Source organism: Penicillium cinerascens, assembly GCF_028974065.1.
Source record: "Penicillium cinerascens strain IBT 15544 chromosome Unknown contig_9_segment0_segment0, whole genome shotgun sequence".
NCBI lineage: Eukaryota > Fungi > Ascomycota > Eurotiomycetes > Eurotiales > Aspergillaceae > Penicillium > Penicillium cinerascens.
Genome location: NW_026695296.1, coordinates 1,350,029 through 1,373,070, shown reverse-complemented (window position 1 = coordinate 1,373,070; position 23,042 = coordinate 1,350,029). Strand labels below are relative to the sequence as shown.

Below are 23,042 nucleotides of genomic sequence, written 5' to 3'. Positions count from 1 at the left end.
TGGGAAAGCTAAACATCCTAGGCAAATCCAAACAGACAGACAGACTAAGTAAAACAAAAAGCGATACCGCAATGATTTTAGCGCCGAAGATGACGACAAAGGTGATATAAAACGTGATGGGTAATATGATGGGTCATGTGATGGGTAATGGTTGGGCTTACAGACCTCTTAAAATAATCGGTAAACTATTCAATACCTTGTCCAGCGTAATAATCAGCTAGGCAAAATTAATTCGGGATTACTGTTATTCCGAGAGAATACTTTTTGCTATTGTTATGTGATCCTGTCACTTAAATGGCCTGTTTTGGTACGGTTCCCCTTATGCCCTTCCAATCACCACCAACAAATTATTTCATCGAAAAAGTCATTAAGCAACTTTCCATTTTTCTCGGATTATTTTCTCATTGATTCTTTCCAAAATGCTCGCATGTAAGCCTTACGATGACGTTGCTTGGGCGATCAGCACCCAGATCTGGGAGGACTGGCCGGAATTTCTTCGCACTGATGGGGACATCTACAATGATATTGGAGTCATTCTTTCCGAAGAATTCAGTGATCTTCAATGTGCCGTGTTTGAATTTCTCTTCACAGGCGGTTTCAACACCTGTTTCAAGATGATGTTCACCAATAACTCCGGCGCTGTTATACGGTTTCCACTGCCTGGTCATGTCATGTTTCCTGAAGAAAAAGTCCGCAATGAGGTCTCGGTCATGCAATTTCTCTTAGAGAAAACATCAGATAGAATTCCCATCACGGTGCCTTCCATCCTTCGCTGGGCAGAGACAAAAGAGAGTCCCTCGGACTTGAGTCCTTTCATCATCATGGACTATATTCACCACAAGGGAGATATGGGTGATCTTCTAGAGAAGCCAGGACGCCAAGGAGGACAACGTCCAGTGCTTAATCCGGACCTCAAGCCGGTCAGGCTGGAAGTTCTCTATATAAAACTAGCCAACATTGTCCTTTCGCTGTCTACACTTTCTTTAAGCCGGATAGGATCCCTTGACAAGAATGACGATTCTACGTGGGAAGTTTCACGTCGGCCTCTGTCCTATTTCATGAACGAAACTGTGCAACTGGGGACGCTACCCCGATCGAACCTACCGACCACCACGTACGATAACGCGTCGTCGTACTTTGAAGCCCTGGCGGAGCTACACATTTTACACCTCAGAAGCCAAAGGAACGAGGCGAATATTGAGGCGGATGCCGAGGCAGATGTCTTGGCGGATGTCTTGGCGGATGACTTCCGGCGCAAATTTGTGGCTAGATTTCTCTTCCGGAAACTTGTCCGAGACCAGGAGCAGAGAAAGCAATGGATATCCTATGATGATGGCCCATTTCCGGTTTGGTGTGATGATCTTCGACCCGAAAACGTTCTAGTTGATGAAGCTGAAAACATCGCTGGAGTGGTGGATTGGGAGTTTACATATACCGCCCCAGTCGAATTTGCTTATGCGCCGCCTTGGTGGCTTCTTCTAAAAAAGCCGGAAGATTGGCCCGAAGGCCTCGATGACTGGTGTACGGAGTATGAGAAAGCGCTTCAGGTTTTTCTTGAGGCAATGCGGAAATGCGAAGACGAGGCAATCCAGAAGAAACAGTTAGTAGAAGGCCAGCGGCTATCTAGTCGGATGCGGGCCAGTTGGCAGAGTGGAGACTTGGATTATGTACGGTGCAAGGAACAATTTTGCCTTCGACGCGATATATTGGAAAAAGATTGATCAGCGATTCTACGGACCGACCACATACGAAGACGACAATATTTGCGATGTATGGCGGAAGCGACTTCATCTCTTGGAACCTGAAGAGCAGGAGCTTGTGGAGGTATATGTGGATTTGAAGCTCAAGGAGAGGAACACATGGAGTCTCGCTTGGGACGCGGATGAGTACACCGTGGGGTGGATCAAGAGGATGAAGGAGATGAAGAGGAAACAGAGAGAGGGGGAGGAAGGAGATCTATGCTGAATTGCTGACAGAATGGACTTGTTGAAGACTGTCAAGAATTGTAGGAGAGGACGTAGTCTGAGCCATGACGTGGATGTCAATTTGGATTTGTCCTTTACCCTGTAACGTACACCACAACACTAAGTGATAGCATATTCGTCATTTGCCCCTTCCTTTTCTCCCCGTCCTCGTGCATGGAAAATGAAAGTGCGGAGTTGAGACCGCCACCGTTGAACGATGCCCGATCAGGGGCTGTGCTGACAGCTCACCATCCCAAGCACAGCCGCAATCGTGCACGGCGCACACTCGGCGACACAATAATTAAAAGTCACACACACCCCTATTTCCCAATGGAAGAAAATCATTCAACCCCTGGAAAGCTTCTTATACACCAGTTACGAGTTATTTGACATTATAAGGTCTTGTATGGCCAGGGAGAAAGGCTCAGTGTTGACAATGAGGTAGCTTCAGCCTCCCACGATGCGCCCAGCAGTGAGATGACATGGGGCGCATCGCCAATCTAACCGATTGACTTACATTTTATAGCAACAACAAGGTGTTCGAAAATGCCTTTTCCCGATTTCTGGAAACTCTCTCCGAAGATGACCGCCGAAGATACTCGCCATGCGCGTCGTCCCAAGATCTCCTCGACGGACTTCGAAAGCTCGATGTGATCTCCAAGAACGGCCAAAAAACGCGAGAAGCACGGGTTCTGGAAGCCATAAACTCATTTTCCGTCCGTCTGCAGCCCTATTTTGAGGTTGTCTCCATTTTTATTCAGGCCGATCCTTCTAAAGCGGCCTTCGTGTGGGGATCAATTCGACTCGTACTCCAGGTTGGTGGACTGGTCCGAGAGCTCAGGAAATCAGATGAGCGGCGTGGCTAATTGAGCTTCTAATCTTCAGCTTGCAAGCAACTATGTGACGTTTTTCGACAAACTGATCAAAAACATCGAACGCTTGACGGATGCGTTTCCGCAGTATGACCAGATTGTTCGATTGTGCAGTTACCCTGTCTCAGCATCTGCTACCATGACAAAGCACCTGGGAGAACTCTACGTCGATCTGCTTCAATTCTTTCAGACTGTGGCGCGGGTCTTCACGAATAAAAAAGGGAGTGAGTGTTTTCAATCTCCGATGATCAACAAATCTGATGTTTTCATCTCAGAACTCAAAAGAACTCCAATGGCCATCGGTGTGCTTTTTTGGAAACCCTTTGATTTAACCTTTGAAGAGCTACTAAATCGAATGGCCCATCATCGTCAACTTCTTAGCCTGGACGTTCAATTGTTCCAGGCTGAGATTATCGAGTCGATCGAGGCTGAAGCGGTGAAAGAGAGACAGCGTGCTGCTGAAGAGCGTGAAAAAGCTAGGACTAGAGCGAACGATACATCAGACGGCTCGCAATGGATAAAAGAGGAGCTTTTGCGGAAAAGAAAAGGTTGATATACTCAGATATGATGAACGATGGCGTATTACGAAGGCTGATTGCATACAGAAAGTACCTTCCTTCGCATCTCCAAGTGGCTTGCCGCGCCACAGTTCTCTGAGACGTTCCACAATGCGTACGCGATGCGGCAAGAAGGGACAAACCATTGGATTCTCGAGGATGTGAACTTTCGGAATTGGAGAGAGGGTAGTGGAAGCTCTCAAATAATGTCACCAAAGAAGAAGCGAAAGTTGGGCTCGAAGGTTTTCTGGATTTATGGTATGTAAATGTCATGCTGCGCAAAGAATTCAACACAGACTGATACTCTATGAGCAGGAAACCCCGGTTCCGGAAAAACCGTGCTTGCATCCTTCATTGTTGAAGAACTTCAGAATACGACCCAAGATGATCAAACGCATATGTTTTACTTCTTCTTTCGACAGACTCATCCAACCGAAAACCATCGAGCAGCTGCGTATAGATCACTTCTCTGTCAGATTATTGACGTATTTCGGCATGATGAGAAGATTCTCGATATTTTTTCATTCGCCTATGAGAATTCATCTAGCGGTCATACTACCGCGACCACCAATGAAATGATAGAGCTACTTCAGCTGTGCATGAGCAATCTTGAGGGCTTGAAGCTTCTGCTAGACGGAATCGACGAGTGTTCCGATAGCGAGTATCTTTTGGAAGATCTTTTGCAGCTGAATTATTTCTCGGACTGCAAGTTCTTGCTCCTCAGTCGCCGCAACGTTCCTCAACTGTCAAGAATGGTTGCAGATGATCGGCAAAAGGAGATGGAACGGAGTTTGGTGAGCACCGACATTGCTCGATATCTGGAATGCCAACTTGAGCGACTGGTTGAAGATGAGATGCTCCCGGAGAACGCAGATGTTTCATCTTTGATGAAGAACCTGGTGCATGGTGCCGACGGCATGTTTCTCTGGGCAAATTTGATGATCTCCTACTTACGGTCCCCGGTTCTCACTCCGTCGCGCAGATGTCAAACAATCAAGGATATCATAATGCCCGAAGGACTTGAAGCCATGTATGAGCGCATCGTTGGTCTCATCCAAAGTCATAAAAAGGTGGAACGCGATCTTGCAAGTCAAGTCTTCATGTGGTTGATATACGCAAAGCAACGTTTGAATGCTCGCCAGCTTCGCTCTGTCGTCATGGAGCATGAAGGCGACATGATAGTCCAAGAACGGCAGGCGTCGGATTTTATCCCGATCATCACATACGCCTGTGGCGGTCTGGTAGAGTCTCGCAATGCAGGTGCAGATGAGTATGTCGATTTCATCCATCTCTCCGCTCGGGAATACTTCCATCAAGTAGGGGGTTATTCTTCGAGCTCAACCCTGCTTCATTGTTTGATTCCGCCCAAAGAGATTGCAAATTTGTACCTTACAAGGAAATGCTTTTGCGAGTTGATGCAAAATCCGGGGCTTGAAGTTGGGCTTTCGAGTTCATTCACGGGCTACGCTGTCGGGTTCGCCATGGTACATTTGAGCGAGACAAGAGGCTACCTCTCAACACCATTCTTTTCCACCAACCTAGAATGGCAGAGGAATGCCCAAGCGATGACCCAAGCTTGCCGCGACTTTCTACAATCTCCGGCTGCAGTTTCAACCTGGATTGAGAGAATCTATCGTTATAGCAAGTTCATGTCGGACAACATTCACTCCCCACTCGGATTGGATAGCATCACGACTTGGATAGAATGGGCGGACTTGACCCTGATTAATTTCCCATTTACAGAGAAGCTCAAGTCTCTGGTGAGTTGTTTGAAGGCCTTCATTGCGGACATGCAGAGTCTCATTCTCCACTGGGATACCAAATTGAAACTTGACCCAACTCTCATTTGGGATGAGGTCTCTGCATTCTTGCAGTCGCCATTTCTCCAACCCAGTCGTGGAACGACGGTGTCTTCTCTCAACTTCAAACAGCCAGATAATAATATCCCTGCAGCCTCCCGGTCTCTTTGTACAATCTCTTCAACCTCGTCTGATTGCACACAGACCGGAGTCCTCGGTATCTGGCCTTCCATTGCATTCGAGGAGCGTTGGGGAAAGCTAGAATCTGGAGATCCATTGTCTTCAATGCTGCACCTATGTTCAGGCTGGACTGCGATCTACGAGATCTGGACCAAAAGCAAGAGGAAACACAGAATCCAAATAGTCTTGGAAGAAGCCGAGATTTCTCTACTGCTGCGTCAGTCTTTCCGCGAGGAATTTACCGATGAATGGAAAACGTCCTTCCCACTCGCCATCAGCCCGTCCCTGGCCTCATTCATCATTCTCCGAACAGTGTTTACCGTGGATGCAACATCATGCAGATCAACGAAGATCGATATGAACGTGTTGGAATCAGGTCGCCAGTATTGGGATGCGGATCTTGAGCCGTTCAAGCCGCAGAATGAAACCGTTCTTACTCTCCCACCATCTTTACGGCAATTGCATCACGATTGGTACTCTTACAGATTCACTTTCAGTCCCTCTGAGGAGTACATTCTCTTCAGCCATTTCGTTTATCACAGTGAGAAACAATACCTTGTTATTTTTCGCACTTTGGTCTCTGGCAAGATGCAAGTTGTCTCGGCATTGGATATTCGCATGCCCTTTCGTCATGAGCATATGTTTTTATCGATCTTTCATCCCATTGACGATCTACTGATTACCTATGACTACGATACACTTGGTGCTTGGGAGTTTCGCAAAGGTACGTTTCTCAACGTATCCGAAAGACCCACATCTTTAACCATGTCCCCTAGCAGGGAGTTCGAGCCATGTAACCACAATAGCCAAAAATGGTGGATTTGACAAGCCGAAGGATATTTTTCTCTCGCACTGCGGGAAATATATCCTGCTTCCCATGAAAGCGTCTTTCGATAGTCGCGGACAGAGTCATGTCATTCCTATTCCCGATCATCTTCTCTCATCGCAACCGCCTTCTTCTTTCTCCATCCCAGGTACATCCGACACATCTCTGAGCCGTATCGGATGCATAGACATATCCACATTCAATCTTCGTCCCGGACAAGTCATAAATCACCGTCATTTCCTCTTGGGAACGAACGGATCCACGATGCAACCCGTATCCGGACCCAGTCTACAGATAGACTTCAAAAGACACGGATCCCAAGAAGAATCAAGTTCCCAAAGCCTGAATGTCATGGAACTTCCCGATATGGATACATTTGAGGGATACGATTCAATCATCCAACTTCCTATGGACGGGAGCACAAAGGTTCAGATTCATATGAACCGCAAAATCCAGACAGGGTACGATTTGAAGCATGGTACACTTGATCCGGAACCTGTTATCAGCAGTCGAGATGCGCGCTTCATGAGAATACAGACAACGCGAGGCTTCATTGCTCCTGCTACGGAAAGGAACATCGACAGTCACGCGGGGACAACTGATTTATCTGCCTATCAGGTTACTGGGTTAGAATTATCAGCATCAAAGAGGGCTTTTGAGGATGTTGATCAGACAATGGCTAAGCGGTTAAAACTTTTATAATCGTGGACTATTTTGCATAGACCCATTTTCATTCTGTTTTTGCTTTTTCCCCAGTAGTAGACTATGTGGATATCTCCATGATACTCCCTATTTATTCCTTAAATTGCCCAGTGCATACAGGAATTGGGGCCAGGCTAAACTTGACATGTCGCTGTTTACATCTGACACAATCCTTTCGGGGCTTGGTGTGGTAACGGCGTGGCTGCACTCTTATAGTGAAAATGCCGTAGGTCGAATAGCATATTGTGTCCTGATGGTATATAGCGGAATACGCAATACACAAAGTCCGAATTCCGACCCTTTAACGAAATACGTAGTGGGTCCCATCACATCCACAACTGGCTGCGCCTCGTAAGCAGCCCACACGATCTTATTCTCTCGCGAGCTGCATACCGCATTCTGTCAGGATTAAGCGGGTGCCTGAAATCACTAGATCTACCTATTTCAGTTGCCGTTGGTTTTGAGGCTGAGCAAGGGGCTTCTTTATATACAAACCCAACGCTGTTCCTGAATCTCACCATACCTCCATTAATAACTGTTACCTTAACACACCAACATCATGGTGAAAGTCAAGTATATGGGAGAGTATAACTATATACCCTCGATACCTGCTGCAGTGATTGTTGCCATTATTTTTGGCATTGCAAGCATAGCACATACATGGCAGATGGTCCGCAATCGGACATGGTTCTTTATCCCATTCATATTCGGAGGCATCTGTAAGTCAACTCCAACTTCACTCCCACGATACAATTGACGCTGATGATGCGTAGTTGAGATCGTAGGATATGCCGCAGTACGCTTGCCCCTTAGTTGCGCTCCAATCTACGTTCACTGACACATTCAGCGCGCCATTTCCTCAAACCAATACCCCAACTATACCATCGGCCCTCTCGCGGTACAAGCAGTCTTCATCATGGTAGCACCTTCACTCCTTGCAGCGACCATTTACATGACACTCGGTCGGATCATGATAGTCACCGATGGAGAAAAATACTCCCTTATCCGGCGAGCATGGCTCACCAAGATATTTGTTGTCGGCGATATAATATCCTTCCTCGCCCAAGCTGGCGGTACGTCTTATCCCTCTTTCCAAGGTTTCCGAGGTAATCTGGAATAGCGACACAAACTTATTGACGATCCATGAATACAGGCGCCGGGATGCTCGTCCAAGCTAGCACAGCAGCAAATGGCGAAAAGATCATCAAGATCGGCCTAATCGTTCAGATTATCTTCCTATCTCTATTCCTTGTCACCAGCGTCAGCTTCCACATTCGGTTGTCGAGAAACGGATCTGCATATGCGGCACAAGTTCCCTGGAAGAAACACCAAATTGCGCTGTACATTACCAGCGCGGTCGTATTTGTGCGTTCGATCTTTCGATTCATCGAATATGACTTGGGGAGTAGTGGGCCGTTGCTGCAGCATGAATACTGGTCTTATATCTTCGATGCGTGTCTTATGGTTATTGCCATGTTCGTGTTTATTGTGGTTTACCCCGGTGAGATCGGGAAACTTCTCCAGGACAGGAAGAAGGGGGATGATAGGATGGAGTTGCTTGATGAGGGATATGTACACTATCCATAGAAGGAATCCCATAGATATTACGAGTCAAGGAGTTTAATAGAGCAAGGGTTTATACAAGTCTCAAAGTTTCTATGTGAAAGCCGGTTTTTTTGGTAATTACTCATCGCGATCAAACCGCGTTTCATCATACAGCCCAAGCGGTATCTAGACTGATTTACCGCGACAGAGCAATGTCATCAATTCGCATGATCATCTTCACAGTCTCCGCAGCCAGCTCAATGGCGCTGGTGCTCACCAGCAGAGGCTGCAGGATGTTCTCCTCGGTAATGTCATCCTTCACACCACCGCTACGGATGCTGACACCTGCGTTGTGCTGACCCTGCGCATGGCGGTGGCGCAGGTCGGTAACAACCTTGATCGAATTGAGACCGGCGTTCTCGGCCAGAGTGGTGGGGATAACCTCCATGGCATCGGCAAACGCCTTCCAGCAGATGGACTCGGTACCCGTGAGTTCACGAGCACGCATGGCCAGGTTGTGGGCGACCTCGACTTCGGGGGCACCACCACCGGCAATCATGGCGCGCTTCTTCACGAGACAGCGGATGACGCAAAGAGCATCGTGCAGCGATCGCTCGGCCTCGTCCAGAATCAGGCTGTTGGCACCACGGGCAACAATCGAGACTGTCTGGTTGGTAGGCTGAGCCGGCTGCTTGATGCCGGTGACCTTCACGTAACGAGCGCCAGAGGCCTGAACCTCTTCAACGAGATCGGCGGTACCCAGTTTGTCCTCGGTGAAAGAGTCGACGTTGGCGACGGGCTTGCAACCGAGACTCTTGCACAGGAACTCAACCTCGTCACGCTCGATATCCTTGATGGCCAGAATCTTCAGTCGGGAAAGGAAGTGGAGAGAGAGTTCGTTGACGGCGTCACGGAGGATAGACTTCTGGATCAAAAGCACGTTACACTTGGTCTTCTGGATCTTCTTGACCATGTTGAGCAGGTACTGGCGCTCCTCCTTCAGGATCTTGTCCATCTGGCGGTAGTCGTTGACCACGATTTGGTTCTCCATCTAATATGGGTCAGTTCCGGTCTCCAATCACTGGGGCCATAAAACATACGTCAGGCTTAGGCGGGCTCAGCTGGAACTGAATGAGACCTATCCGGGCCTTCTCAATTCTTGTGGGGCCACCGCTGCTCTTGATGACGGGCTGGTTCAAGACCAAGCCATCAACCATCTCACTGTCCTCAATTGTGCCGCCAACCTTCTTCACAATCCGGATGTTGCGCAGGTCCACGTTCTCCGCAGTCTTGGGGTCCACAACCTTCAACACGGAGTCGACAGCCATCGGACCCAGCAGGCCGGAGTGCTGGGCGACGATCTTGGACGAGAGGGAGGTAGAGGCGGCCTGCAGGAGGGTAGCGCGGTCGGTCAGGTTGATGGGGCGGGACATGTTGTGGAGGATCTCTACGGCGGCGTTGGCAGCGCGCTGGAAGGATTCGGAAATGACGGTGGGGTGAATTCCCTTGGACAGCAGGCGCTCAGCGGCGCCGAGCAGACTGCCAGCAATCACAACGACCGAAGTTGTACCATCACCGGCCTCGACATCCTGTGCAGCACTGAGGTCGACCAGCATGCGGGCAGCCGGGTGCATAACGCTCATATCCTTCAGCATGGTGTTTCCATCGTTGGTCTGCGGGGGTTAGTTGGAGCCGTCGACGGACGAGAGAAGGGGATAGCGTACGATAATGGTCTGTCCCTTTGGGGTTTGGATCTAGAGGAGCATTAGAATCTGCCCAACACCAGCAATGGGGGAGTATACACACCATCTTGTCCATGCCCCTGGGTCCCAAAGACTGTCTCCGTGTTAGCCCCTCATCTCCGTAGATACAAATGTTTTGGGTGATCGTACTGTCCGGATGGCATCGGCGACAGCTATAAATGGTTAGCAGGAAGCTCGCACGGGACCATGAATGCTTCACATACCTCGAGCGGCGAGAATATTAGATGACCGCACGGCCATAGGCTTCTCCTTGTCCTGCACACTGTTTAGCAACCGGCCCACACACAGAGCTTTTTGGCGAAGCGCACCTTGAACGCGGCATTGCTACCGGCCCCCTGAGACACAGCGGTCGCCATCTTGAATATCTGAATTCAAAAGCAACCGAAATAAAAAAAGATAGGGGAAAGTCGAGTTGGCGGAGGTGGAGGAACACACACGGAAATTCTGCGAAGTTCTGGGGCGGTGATGAAGCTTGGCGCTGATTAGTGGTTGAGCTCGGCCACCGCAGCTCTGCTACATCACCATCCATCACCTCGCGTTATACCCTACTGTCCGCCTTTCTTCAAACCCTTGAAGAATCAACAGTGCTCAATCATTCTCTTTCTCAACCTGTTACTTTCAATTCTTTCTGTCTTTGCCCCAATCCTAGCTCATCAGCCCTAGGCTGTCAACACCTACAGCATGCCTAGCGCCACGGGATCTAACTGGGAGAAGTACCAGAAGAACTTTGCGGACGACGAGGAGCCCGAGAAGAAGATCACCCCTCTCTCAGATGAGTAAGTTTCCACGGGAATATGACCCCCGAAGCCGAGCTCTGGCGACCGATGGCTGACGCCCGGCCGCAGTGATATCGCTGTACTCAAGACCTACGGCGCCGCCCCCTACGCGACCGCCCTCAAGAAGCTCGAGAAGGATATCAAGGACAAGCAAAACAGCGTCAATGAGAAGATAGGCGTAAAGGTAATTATCTACCCAGCTATCTGGACCCCTGTGGCCACCGGAGCTCACGCGCCTAGGAATCCGACACTGGTCTCGCACCTCCACACCTTTGGGATGTCGCCGCCGACCGACAACGGATGGCGGAAGAGCAGCCGCTGCAAGTGGCTCGCTGCACGAAGATTATTCAGGATGAGAAGGACTCGGATAAGAGCAAATATGTCATCAACGTGAAACAGATCGCCAAGTTTGTCGTCAACTTGGGAGAGCGCGTGAGTCCGACAGATATTGAGGAAGGCATGCGAGTGGGGTAGGTTCGAGACTTTGGTGTGTTTGAGATGCCCTTTGCTGATACGGCGTTACAGTGTCGACCGGAATAAGTACCAGATTATGTTGCCGCTCCCGCCCAAGATCGACCCCAGCGTGACGATGATGACTGTCGAAGATAAGCCCGATGTGACCTACGGCGACGTGGGTGGTTGCAAGGAACAGATTGAGAAGCTACGAGAAGTCGTCGAAATGCCTTTGCTATCACCAGAGCGATTCGTCAACCTCGGTATCGACCCACCCAAGGGCGCCCTGCTCTACGGTCCTCCCGGTACTGGTAAGACTCTCTGCGCTCGTGCCGTTGCCAACCGAACCGACGCAACCTTCATCCGTGTGATCGGTAGTGAGTTGGTCCAGAAGTACGTCGGTGAGGGTGCCCGAATGGTCCGTGAGCTGTTCGAGATGGCTCGCACGAAGAAAGCCTGCATCATCTTCTTTGACGAAATCGATGCCGTCGGTGGTGCCCGTTTCGACGACGGTGCCGGTGGTGACAACGAAGTGCAGCGAACCATGCTGGAGCTGATCACTCAGCTGGACGGTTTCGACTCCCGTGGTAACATCAAGGTCATGTTCGCCACTAACCGACCTTCCACACTCGACCCTGCGCTGATGCGTCCCGGTCGTATCGATCGTAAGATCGAGTTCTCGCTACCCGATGTCGAAGGTCGAGCCAACATTCTGCGCATCCACGCCAAGAGCATGTCTGTCGAGCGGGACATCCGATGGGAGCTGATTTCCCGACTGTGCCCCAACGCAACCGGTGCCGAGCTGCGCAGTGTTGCAACTGAGGCAGGCATGTTTGCGATCCGTGCTCGGAGAAAGGTGGCCACCGAGAAGGACTTCCTGGCGTCGGTGGAGAAGGTCATCAAGGGCAACCTCAAGTTCAACTCCACGGCGACATACATGCAGTACAACTAGATATCTGGGCTGGTTTCTTGCATGAGCGTGGTGGAAAGCTGTACGACCATTCTAGTTTTGTCATCTTGAGGTCTTCCCTCGACTTGTGAACCAATTTATAATCTACAAGTGCATCTTGCAAGGTTTCCAGTAGTTCTCCATGGTAGATGCTAATGCTCCCTTAGGCTTCACAAAGCTATCAGGTAGGTACAATTACCTGTAACAGGACTAGAAACTTATGCCTTTCTAGATCTCCTTTTGATGTTCTTTCTGGTTAGGATATAGCGGCATGTGATACGCCTTTCAACCTACCTTATGTTGATATCTAGCTTCCTGCGTAGCTGGGCAATAGAACAACGGACGTCAACAAGATTTGAACTTCAAGTTTGTACCAAATCTCAATCTCCAGTTAAAAGACTACCAAAATACGTCCCGTGGTCGCTTCCAACCTTAGAACGTTTCTCTCTTTTTCGTTCAGACTATACCTTCATCACATTCTTAGCTCCTTGTCCCTTCGCGGCGAGCAACATGGTTTTTGGCCTCTTCTTCGGCATTTTATACTACAATCGTTGTAGGAAACAATGGCCTGACCGTCGACTGGGTAATGGCTTACCAGGTGGTCAAACGAGAAGCCTCTTCTGGGAGTGGAGATCCAATCGGCGCCCTCATCAAGCTAAGAGGACCTTGAAAATGAGTTTGGAAACGAGTTGTAGACAACATTGGAATCAGAACTTGAGTAGATAATGGTTTCTACAAAAGTTCATTCTAGAACCGTATTTGCGGCGACTCAAAATATATCCATCCCTTACAAGGAGTCGAAACAAACATAAATGACCTCATTTGGCTGTGTGCGAGTGAAAGGAAGAATAAAAGAGCTATATAGCGCCGATTCCCTATTTAGTAGAGAGACAAAACATGGAGCACAGGATCGGAGTCTACACGACATCACGGCCGACCCGTCTTCTTCCGAATGTCCGTGCAAGAATGCCGAAGGAGACCGGCTACGGGTTGACAACGGTCACGTGCGAGCCAGAAGCCCGAGGTCTGCTTTTCTGTGGAGTCACACAACACTAATGACTCCCCTCTGATTGGTTGACAACCCTAGAATTCCCAGCCCAATCGACAGTGTTAGTCAGCGCGGACCAGAACTGAACTTCTCGGGTTAGTCCTGGAGTAGTTGTCGTGGCAGGAGTTCCCCCATTCCACCTCTCCCCTCTTCAATCGACTTCCACCGACTCCGGTGTTCTCTCTTGTTTCGGGTTAGAGACGATATCTCTTTTGACCCGTCATCATGAGCTCTCTGAGCTTGCGGAGCCTTGCTCCTGCCTCCAAGGTGAGTAGCCGAACTTCGACAATTTTCGGCCCGGCTTCGCGATAGACCACTGACTCGGCTGTGAATAGGTTTCCCGCATCTTGAGGGACCAGCGACGTCTTTTCTCCTCTTCCCGGCCCGCCGGTACGCATTCCGCTGAACCCTTTCGTCCCACTCGTCACTAACGAATTGCTATCAGCCAAGATCTGGTCCAACGGACCACTGCGCGCCAAGGAGTCCAATGGCTACATCTATGACAAGTACCCCGTGATTGTAAGCCGATACAGCCGCATGGATTGAATACAAGTGATGGAGTTCTGACTGTTGCAGGACCACGAGTACGATGCCGTCGTTGTCGGTGCCGGTGGTGCCGGCCTGCGTGCTGCCTTCGGTCTGGCTGAGGCTGGTTTCAACACTGCTTGTGTTTCCAAGCTTTTCCCTACCCGATCCCACACCGTCGCCGCCCAGGGTGGTATCAACGCTGCCCTTGGAAAGTAGGTTGCCTCCAATTGGATTTCTGGGCACGTGCCGAGCCGAGACTGACTGAGAACCATAGCATGCACGAGGATGACTGGAGATGGCACATGTACGATACCGTGAAGGGTTCAGATTGGCTTGGTGACCAGGATGCGATCCACTACATGACCCGCGAAGCTCCCGCATCCGTCCGCGAGCTCGAGGGCTACGGCTGCCCCTTCTCCCGTACCGAGGATGGCCGCATCTACCAGCGTGCCTTCGGTGGTCAGTCCAGGGAATTCGGCAAGGGTGGCCAGGCCTACCGTTGCTGTGCTGCTGCCGATCGTACCGGCCACGCCCTGCTTCACACCCTGTACGGCCAGTCCCTCCGCCACAACACCAACTACTTCATCGAGTACTTCGCCCTTGATCTCCTGATGGAGGACGGTGAGTGCCGCGGTATCATCGCCTACAACCAGGAGGACGGTACCCTGCACCGCTTCAAGGCCCACCACACCGTTCTGGCCACCGGTGGTTACGGTCGTGCCTACTTCAGCTGTACCTCCGCCCACACTTGCACTGGTGACGGTATGGCCATGGTTGCCCGTGCCGGTCTCCCCAACCAGGATCTGGAGTTCGTCCAGTTCCACCCTACTGGTATCTACGGTGCCGGCTGCCTGATCACCGAGGGTTCTCGTGGTGAGGGTGGTTACCTGCTCAACTCCGAGGGTGAGCGTTTCATGGAGCGTTACGCTCCTACCGCCAAGGATCTGGCCTCGCGTGACGTCGTGTCTCGTTCCATGACCCTTGAGATCCGTGAGGGCCGCGGTGTCGGTCCCGACAAGGACCACATCTACCTCCAGCTGAGCCACTTGCCTCCTGATCTGCTCCACGAGCGTCTCCCCGGTATCTCCGAGACCGCCTCCATTTTCGCCGGTGTCGACGTTACCAAGCAGCCCATCCCCGTTCTGCCCACCGTCCACTACAACATGGGTGGTATCCCCACCAAGTACACCGGTGAGGTCCTCGACGTTGACGAGAACGGCAACGACAAGGTCGTCCCCGGTCTGTACGCCTGCGGTGAGGCTGCCTGTGTGTCTGTCCACGGTGCCAACCGTCTGGGTGCCAACTCCCTGCTCGATTTGATTGTCTTCGGTCGTGCCGTCTCTCACCGTGTCCGTGACATTGCCACCCCTGGCAAGCCCCACAAGGAGCTGGCCGCCGATGCCGGTGCCCAGTCCATCAAGGACCTCGACTTCGCCCGCAAGGCCGATGGCCCCAAGTCCACCTTTGAGATCCGCAACGCCATGCAGAAGGCCATGCAGACGGATGTCTCCGTGTTCCGTACCCAGGAGAGCTTGGACGAGGGTGTTAAGAAGGTCGCTGAGGTTGATACCTGGTACGACCAGGTCGGCACCAAGGACCGCAGCATGATCTGGAACTCCGATCTCGTTGAGACTCTTGAGCTCCGCAACCTGTTGACTTGCGCGTATGTATCCCTGTTACCCGCCTGAGATGAACCAAAAAGCTAATAATTATTGCACAGTACCCAAACCGCCGTCGCCGCCGCCAACCGCAAGGAGTCCCGTGGTGCTCACGCTCGTGAGGACTTCCCCGAGCGTGACGACAAGGAGTGGATGAAGCACACTCTCACCTGGCAGAAGGAGGCCCACGGCAAGGTCGACCTCAACTACCGTGCCGTTGAGGCCAACACTCTGGATGAGAATGAGTGCAAGGCTGTGCCGCCGTTCAAGCGTACCTACTAAGCTTGGATGATGGGACGCGTTGGAGGAGTCCATGAAAAGACCTGCTTTCTATTTGACTTGTTTTACTTACATCCTGTATAGCCATATTTTTCCTTTATCAGGCGAAGAGTTGGTGTACTGAGTGCTATTCCCTCAGTTGTTTCATATCACTGGATTTTCCTTTTTTCTAACTTTTTTCTTTGACCGGATCCTTCGTAGTGTTCCATCCTCGTTCTTGGATGCCATTTTTGGATATGGGATTTGAACAAAGAACTCTTCCGCAGCCAACTCTCATTACGATTCCGGTTCGTCTGTCCAGATCGGAGTGCAGATGTACATCGATCGACGTACATGATAACTAGATCAGGCAGGTATATCTTGTATGCCACAAGAGCACAAAGACATCCACCTCTACGCAACGGCACAACTCCGTCCGTTCATCATTCTATACTTGGAGATATCACCACCGTTTTGGACAAAGAACTTGACTTCTTTCAACTCGAAGGCGACACGGGAGGCAACACCTGCGAAATCTGTCGAGGCCGTGGTCGAGTCTCTGCTCTCTTGTTCGTCGTCTTCCACATCTATGATCTCCTCGTTGTTGAGCGGGTGAAGAAATTTTGACATACTCTAGTCCTACTCTTCGCTGCTGTTCAAGCCTATACTAGTTTTCCCGGCGATTGTCTTCTCGATGGAGTTCCTTGCGCCTCGGGACTCCACTGCATGCACCGGGAACAAGCAGTGGTACGTCTGTGCCGCTGGCAACTTTCGTGGATGCTGCTCGAGTGACCCATGCACGACGGGCATTTGTCCAGACGATGAATCGACCTCATCTTCCCAGATTACATCCAAGTCCACGTCGACTTCAAGATCCTCAGACTCGAGCACATCTGCTGCATCCAGCACTACTGAGACAGCGCAGACTACTTCGGCGACATCCACGGTAACATCTGGAGTCCGTCTGAGCAGTCCGACTAGGATATCCTCTGTCTCAGCCACGACCACGCCCACAAGCGATCCAAGAAGTGGAGTTACTCAGTCCACAAACACAGGAGCCATGATCGGTGGGATCGTGGGAGCTGTTGCAGGCTTGGTGGTCTGTGTTCTGCTCCTATGGCTCTGTTGGCGGCGCAAGCGACGAGCAATGGTTGGCGTCACCTTTCACCGATCAGTGTCCTCCCAAGCTTTTCATGACCAAGAGGTGTCTTCCCGAGCGAAGACAACCCTTCTATCACCGCGGACCACCACACGAAGCTTAATCGGTAAGCATGTAATCGAGCTACAGTCCTCGAGAACTATAACACTGACTTCTCAGGCTCTCTCCCATGCCCACCATTCCCAACCCCGTCCACCACAGGATCCCGCGCAGACACCACCACCTCTGGTGTCAGTTCACTCAGTCCGGGCACGCAAGACCTCTCGGCCAGTCCATCCCAAGGCTCGACTTTAACCTCCGGAATCAGTTCCCTCTCCCCAGGGCTCATGCCTCAAACGCCCCCAGCTTCTCGAATCCCACCCGAGTTCCTCGCCATTCCAAAAGAAACCAGCTTCCCCGAACTCCCAGACACAGGATTCTACCGTCAACGCGCCGAACTAGCCTCCCACTCACAGAGCGAACTGATCAACGTACCTCACAACCAAAGAGGTCATCCTAACCCGCGTTTACAATCCTGCCTCCACCACAAACCCGGCTCCCGATCCTTGGACCCCATTTCCTCGTCAGATACAAGCAGTCCCCGGTCTCCAGACAGCGGCAAAACCCCAGAACTCACATCCCGCGAAACAGCACGCAGAGTCATCACCCCGGACGGGGTAGTCCTGGGCGCGAATCTGGACCGGTACTCCGTGCCTGTTGTACTGGCGTCTGAGCCTGAAGAGAAGGGACAGCAGTCAGACTCGGAGCATGTGATGAGTTTTATGAACTATGATCGGGTTGGTGTTGGGATGACGGAAAGATGAGTCTGGTGGGTTCTTGTTCAAAGATGACGATTTCAGGGGGTAAGATTGGGCTGTGAGTGTATGGCCTCTAGGTGGATTTGACCGCGTGAGAGGTGGCCGATGCCGCCTTCGCTGTTCTTGTAAGGATGAATCGAAACAGATTCTCTAATGAATATTAATGACTTGTTTTCCGAGCCCTACGGTTGGCTTGTATAGAAAGAATCGATCTTTTCCGTCTTTGTCAATGTATTTTGCGGAAGGATAATGTGATAATTGTCTGTATTGCAATTTGGCCCAGGTCATGATCTGCCCTAGCACATTCACTTTGAAGCCAAAGCAGACTTCGTTACATCCATGACCTCTTTGTTTGGTTTAATTGGGCGAGGTGGTTTTCACTGCACCCCTGGGGTCTGATGATGAAGAAATACACGGTTCATAATGATAAAAAATAGTGTATACCGCGGGAGAAATTCTAACTGTTCAATATCCCTGCAGCTTAAAATATATGTACATTAAAAAGAAACATGACCTTGACTCGAGAAGCAGTCAATGGCCTGCACATGTGTTATTGCGACAAAGCCCTTCTCTGTGGCACACCGTCGTCTCCGTGATCGATAAAGTTCTCGCCGGGGAGAACAATCGCACGATCAATACTATACGGCAATCCACGATGCCGGCCCCGAATCATCATGAAACAAATGACGAGTTTGCTAAAGGTATTGAACTTTCCAGACAGGGAGGTATTGACGGTGGGATAGCCAAGACTGAGGCCGACATTGGCACTGTAAAAGAATTAGCCCAGCCCCTGAACGTATTCATATCAAGAGTACTTACTATGCCGAAACCACTTCAAATAAGATCGAGAAGACCGAGAATGCCTGGAAGCTATTAACAACGCTTCAAAAACAAACAAGCAAAGGCGAGAACATACCGGATCATTCGTATCCGCAATCTTTCCCGACTCCGCAATGCAAATACAAAAGCTGCCGAGGAAGATGTACCACAGATCAAAACTCAGCTGGTTCTGAATATGCGTGATGATGTAGGACCTCCCGTCCTTTTCATCAGCAGTAGCCTCCGAACTATAGACACCGAGCGTCCTCTCCTCATAGACATTGCTCGCCCTCACACTGATCGCAATCGGGAAGATAGCAATGTACATCATGACAACCAAGCTAAACTGCACCGCCGGATTAACGTCCGCCAGATTGAATACCGCCGTGCCCGTATGCCGCGCCGAGGCGGCTTGGAAAATAGCAGCCAGCAAGCGCGGGCCACCGGGGAGGTTATTAACAGCCGGGTTTTTGAGGTCTAGGACGATGATGAAGATCACGTCGGTGGCGTTCATGGCGAATAGGATGGCGAATAGGATCCAGGTTGGACGGCTGGGGAAGAGGAGTGTAAAGCAGCGGCGGGGGTGGTCGAGGAGGAAACTGAGGGTTTCTTTTGTTGAGGAGGTTACCGGGGTGAGTTTGTACATGATCCAGATTATTAGGCGGAGGAGAACCGGGTAGCAGGTGTTTCCGGCGAATGCGAGGAAGCTCATAACGATTAGAGGGAATGTTGCGTCTTGGAAGTGGACCATCGAGTCCGGGGTTAGAGTGAAGCCGAGATTGGAGATCATTGTTTGGGCGGAGTAGAAGCCCCTATTAAAGAAAGATTAGTATAGGAGTCGGAATGATGGGGTAGATGGTTGACTTACCACCACACGTCGCCCTGGCCGCACTCGGCAAGATACTCACGGTATCTCGGGTCGGAGTGAAGGATCCATCCAACCAGGCAGATGGCGCCGAAAAGATGAAGGCCGACGAAATAGCCGATCACGATTTTCAGTAGCAGCTTCAAGCTGCGGTATTCGATGCCACCTAGATTTTGCCGATCCTCTTCTGTCAAGTTGTGGAACTGGGAGTTTCGACTCTGCGTCGCCTGGGATGAGATATTGGGAAGAGCGAGATTCTTGAACTCTCGTTTATTCGCCGGTGAGCTTGACGTGCGACTCAGAGCCGCTGATCCGCCGACTCTGAACATCATGGAGGCAGCTTGCTCGAGGGGTCGTGTAGTGACGGAATAGATACTCGTTGCGGTTTGGCGACGACGGAGCCCCTCCATGCGTCCTTGGTCGGTGTTGGTGGACACGACAGATTTCGCTGTAATTGACAGCACGTTAGCATATGAGGATCACTTTGCTCGATGTGGGCAGAGAAATAAATAGCCTACAATCATCAATGGAGTCCTCGTCGATGCCGACAAAATCATCACCTGGAAACAACGGTCAGGTTTTGAAGTTAACAAAGGCCAGTGTACCCGGCGCACCTCTATCCCGCCTCCATGGCGGGGGAATATAAAGAGCTTTCTCGTTTGTCGACGGTCCCTGGTCCTCGGCAAACTGAATAGTCTGGCGGAATGGGGCGAGGTCGGGGATGGGGCTTTTTGAAATGGCTCCTGAGGCTATCGTCATGTCGGAGGAACCGCTATACAGATCAGTTTCTGCACATAGTGCCGGTGGAACGTAAATTGACACCAACCTCGGAGAGTTTTCCGTAACCTCGTCGACTGCAACCTCATTATTCTTCTGCGTGGCCGGTGTCTTTGGTAGATCTGCAACATCTTTCCGGTCACTGGGCACTTGAAGCTGAACCTCCACATCACGAGCTGTAGACGGCTGGGGTCTCAAAAGGTGTGGAGCTAGTAATTAGCGGGAAATGTCAGCACATAAGACCCTTAAGAACAGTCCATGGAGGAAGTGAAGCATCGCACCAACTGCTTTCAAGCGTTTCTCGAACCAACGCAGTCGAATCACAACCACGAAGATGTTAATGAACCCCAGATTCCCAAGGATCGGAATGAGGTAGATGTAGACCTGCTGATAGGTCTTCAAGGCCTTGACATCGACCCTGCATTTTTAAGTTTTCTGTCAGTATCCATCCACGGATAACCGAAGGGAAGGTCAAAAACCGACGTATTTAATCCCGACTCGGTCGATGCACTCGCGCCGAAAAAGTAGGCGTCGATGGCTCGCAGATTACCGTACGGATAGATAATCACCAAGCTCAAAATGCCCAGAGTAATAATCCATGCATCTGTGGCGCTCGTTAGTATAACCGAGAGACTTCCAACGGGAGGATCACGTACAATGCAAGGATAGGAAGTCTATCGGTGGCTTCCACATGGCGTCGGGCTAACCAGGATTATGTTGAAATATTGAAATATTGAAAAATGGCGAGAGACATAAATGCGCGTCTTTAAAAAGACACACGTTCTCGTGGTTAATAAAAATGCCGCACACGGTTGCGGGAGGCTGTGGCGGCTTACTCCTGCGGGATTTACCGCGGCCAATCACCGCGGCGGCGCGATACCCGCCAAGATCACATTTCCAGTCCACGCGATGGCGGAGCAAATAGGTTGATTGCTACCGGGTTTAGACGTGCTCTGTCCTCTGTTCTCCAGTGATGGACATGGAACATACTGTTTTGGACCCTGACGGTGCGAAAAACACGAGATGACACACCGTGTCTAACCGAAATTACCGCGATGAATTTTCTTCGTAATATAACCTAATATAACCCACGGAGATACCCTCTACTAGTTTTCCAAATTGTTATACCTATAAACTTTGGAATAAATCCGTCCTATGTGAGCTCTGATTGGATCAGATCTTCTAGGGCTCCCGGCCCTCATCTACAGTAAACCAGTCCTATGATTGCGCCGCCCTCTGAATACTTATTCACCAGTCTGGAAGGACCCGGATACAAAGATGTCTTGTTCTCTGCCGGGTCAATTGTGATGAATGCCCTGCCAATGTTTGCTTCTTACTATCTTCTTCACCGGGCATTTAATTGGCGCCCTGACATTAGCGGGATGCGGCCCGCCATCGCCTCTTTTCCTTACTCAGCGAGCCAATTTCTCTTCTCCCGGACCATACTTTTCTTCACTCAACTCATCACAATCCAATCTATCCGCTAAGCAAAGGGAACGGTGATATTCAGTTTAAAATGGAGAAACTTGAAAACCAAAAAAGAACGACTCTTCATTCGTTGGGCGGTCGCACGATTATTCGATATGAGAACGATCTCGTCGTGAAGTCGGGCGATCTTCGTTCCCACGAAGCACAAACTCTTCGGTTTATTGGAGCAAAAACGACAATACCTGTACCCAAAGTACATGATGTTCATTGCGAAGATGGGAAAGTCGTGGCCAGGCTATAATTGGCCAGATTGCATCGATTGAAGGCGGTCCATTTGATTCCAAACAGCAGTTCAACGAGTTTATCCTAGGAGACATCGTCAAGTCAGCACCAGATCTTCTGCGGCATTATGCCAAATATGCACTGATGGATAACCATGATATCGTTTTTACTCATTCTGATTTCTCTCCACGGAATATCCTTGTCGACGAAGGCCGTGTCACAGCTATCCTTGACTGGGAATATGCTGGTTGGTACCCAGAATACTGGGAATATATTCAGGCACTCCGGCAACTGAATCCAATGCCTGAGTGGCCTGAGTATCTGCAACGGATTCTTCCTCCCCGATTCGAGAGAGAATACATAGGCATGTCGTTCCTATCTCGTCTCATGCGCCACTAACTACGGATACCATGTGGTCATTTAGGAATGAGAACCAAGGAAGCAGGAAAGCATCACATATCTGAATATAAAGCGACATTTCGCTAGCGATAGTATCAGGGATGGCCTATTTAGGTTCCATATCAAATCTCCGTGGAAGCTTTTCTCACTCATGCTCGTTCTTTCAACTCATCTGTTTTAGACACTATAGCAAACCCGATTTACGTTCAATGATTGAATAGTTGACGTTCAAGCAAAATTAATCAGTATCTACGCAGCAAGGAATACTGCCTAACTTCCATCTAGACTACCTGCACCTACTGCCAAGGGCCGCGCAAAAATGGTCGAGTGGCAATGGGCTATGGGGATACTTTGTCGTTGGGTAGGGTGGCCGCGTCGTTCGTAGACAAGCAGTCCGCATCGAGCAAGGACGGAATGTGAGCCTTGGATCTTCCTTGCATGTGATGCATATCCGTTGTGAGTAACCAATTTGTCTTATTCTCGGAAAGAACGGTACGGTAAATTTTATGATAGGCCTAGAGGACAGCCACCAGTAGTCGACGCGTCATTAAATGGCCATTAAGGCAGCAAGGTCTAATACGTTATCCCTTGATTCTATGCTATATATATTTAATACATCTCTTTCTCCCTGAACTGCA

At 50.3% G+C, this 23,042-nt stretch overlaps 9 protein-coding genes across 9 annotated transcripts; 6 read left to right on the top strand and 3 right to left on the bottom strand.

The window, feature by feature from the left end:
• Positions 1–419: 419 nt before the first annotated feature.
• Positions 420–1,965, top strand: N7498_007364 (uncharacterized protein; the record flags this gene model as incomplete). The annotated part of the gene is made up of 2 exons (XM_058454426.1): positions 420–1,667; positions 1,726–1,965. 2 exons carry the CDS (start codon positions 420–422, stop codon positions 1,963–1,965), a joined length of 1,488 nt encoding a protein of 495 aa, XP_058306675.1.
• A 1,634-nt stretch (positions 1,966–3,599) lies between these two features.
• Positions 3,600–6,197, top strand: N7498_007363 (uncharacterized protein; the record flags this gene model as incomplete). The annotated part of the gene is made up of 2 exons (XM_058454425.1): positions 3,600–3,651; positions 3,709–6,197. The coding sequence occupies 2 exons, from the start codon at positions 3,600–3,602 to the stop codon at positions 6,195–6,197; spliced, it is 2,541 nt and encodes an 846-aa protein (XP_058306674.1).
• A 1,262-nt stretch (positions 6,198–7,459) lies between these two features.
• On the top strand, positions 7,460–8,487 carry N7498_007362 (RTA1 domain-containing protein; the record flags this gene model as incomplete). The annotated part of the gene is made up of 4 exons (XM_058454424.1): positions 7,460–7,619; positions 7,674–7,696; positions 7,748–7,973; positions 8,054–8,487. The coding sequence occupies 4 exons, from the start codon at positions 7,460–7,462 to the stop codon at positions 8,485–8,487; spliced, it is 843 nt and encodes a 280-aa protein (XP_058306673.1).
• A 154-nt stretch (positions 8,488–8,641) lies between these two features.
• Positions 8,642–10,564, bottom strand: N7498_007361 (chaperonin-containing T-complex subunit CCT4; the record flags this gene model as incomplete). The annotated part of the gene is made up of 7 exons (XM_058454423.1): positions 8,642–9,496; positions 9,546–10,118; positions 10,170–10,199; positions 10,252–10,281; positions 10,338–10,360; positions 10,412–10,463; positions 10,517–10,564. 7 exons carry the CDS (start codon positions 10,562–10,564, stop codon positions 8,642–8,644), a joined length of 1,611 nt encoding a protein of 536 aa, XP_058306672.1.
• Positions 10,565–10,889: 325 nt separating this feature from the next.
• Positions 10,890–12,389, top strand: rpt1 (proteasome regulatory particle base subunit RPT1; the record flags this gene model as incomplete). Its single annotated transcript, XM_058454422.1, has 4 exons — positions 10,890–10,984; positions 11,054–11,168; positions 11,225–11,454; positions 11,510–12,389. 4 exons carry the CDS (start codon positions 10,890–10,892, stop codon positions 12,387–12,389), a joined length of 1,320 nt encoding a protein of 439 aa, XP_058306671.1.
• Positions 12,390–13,659: 1,270 nt separating this feature from the next.
• On the top strand, positions 13,660–15,902 carry N7498_007359 (succinate dehydrogenase [ubiquinone] flavoprotein subunit; the record flags this gene model as incomplete). Its single annotated transcript, XM_058454421.1, has 6 exons — positions 13,660–13,701; positions 13,770–13,824; positions 13,880–13,953; positions 14,011–14,174; positions 14,237–15,625; positions 15,683–15,902. 6 exons carry the CDS (start codon positions 13,660–13,662, stop codon positions 15,900–15,902), a joined length of 1,944 nt encoding a protein of 647 aa, XP_058306670.1.
• A 390-nt stretch (positions 15,903–16,292) lies between these two features.
• Positions 16,293–16,508, bottom strand: N7498_007358 (uncharacterized protein; the record flags this gene model as incomplete). The annotated part of the gene is made up of 1 exon (XM_058454420.1): positions 16,293–16,508. One exon carries the CDS (start codon positions 16,506–16,508, stop codon positions 16,293–16,295), a length of 216 nt encoding a protein of 71 aa, XP_058306669.1.
• Positions 16,509–17,363: 855 nt separating this feature from the next.
• Positions 17,364–17,840, top strand: N7498_007357 (uncharacterized protein; the record flags this gene model as incomplete). Its single annotated transcript, XM_058454419.1, has 1 exon — positions 17,364–17,840. One exon carries the CDS (start codon positions 17,364–17,366, stop codon positions 17,838–17,840), a length of 477 nt encoding a protein of 158 aa, XP_058306668.1.
• A 544-nt stretch (positions 17,841–18,384) lies between these two features.
• Positions 18,385–20,988, bottom strand: N7498_007356 (potassium ion transporter; the record flags this gene model as incomplete). The annotated part of the gene is made up of 10 exons (XM_058454418.1): positions 18,385–18,601; positions 18,654–18,697; positions 18,751–19,465; positions 19,522–19,966; positions 20,037–20,078; positions 20,133–20,290; positions 20,345–20,504; positions 20,577–20,713; positions 20,779–20,899; positions 20,952–20,988. The coding sequence occupies 10 exons, from the start codon at positions 20,986–20,988 to the stop codon at positions 18,385–18,387; spliced, it is 2,076 nt and encodes a 691-aa protein (XP_058306667.1).
• Positions 20,989–23,042: the final 2,054 nt, after the last annotated feature.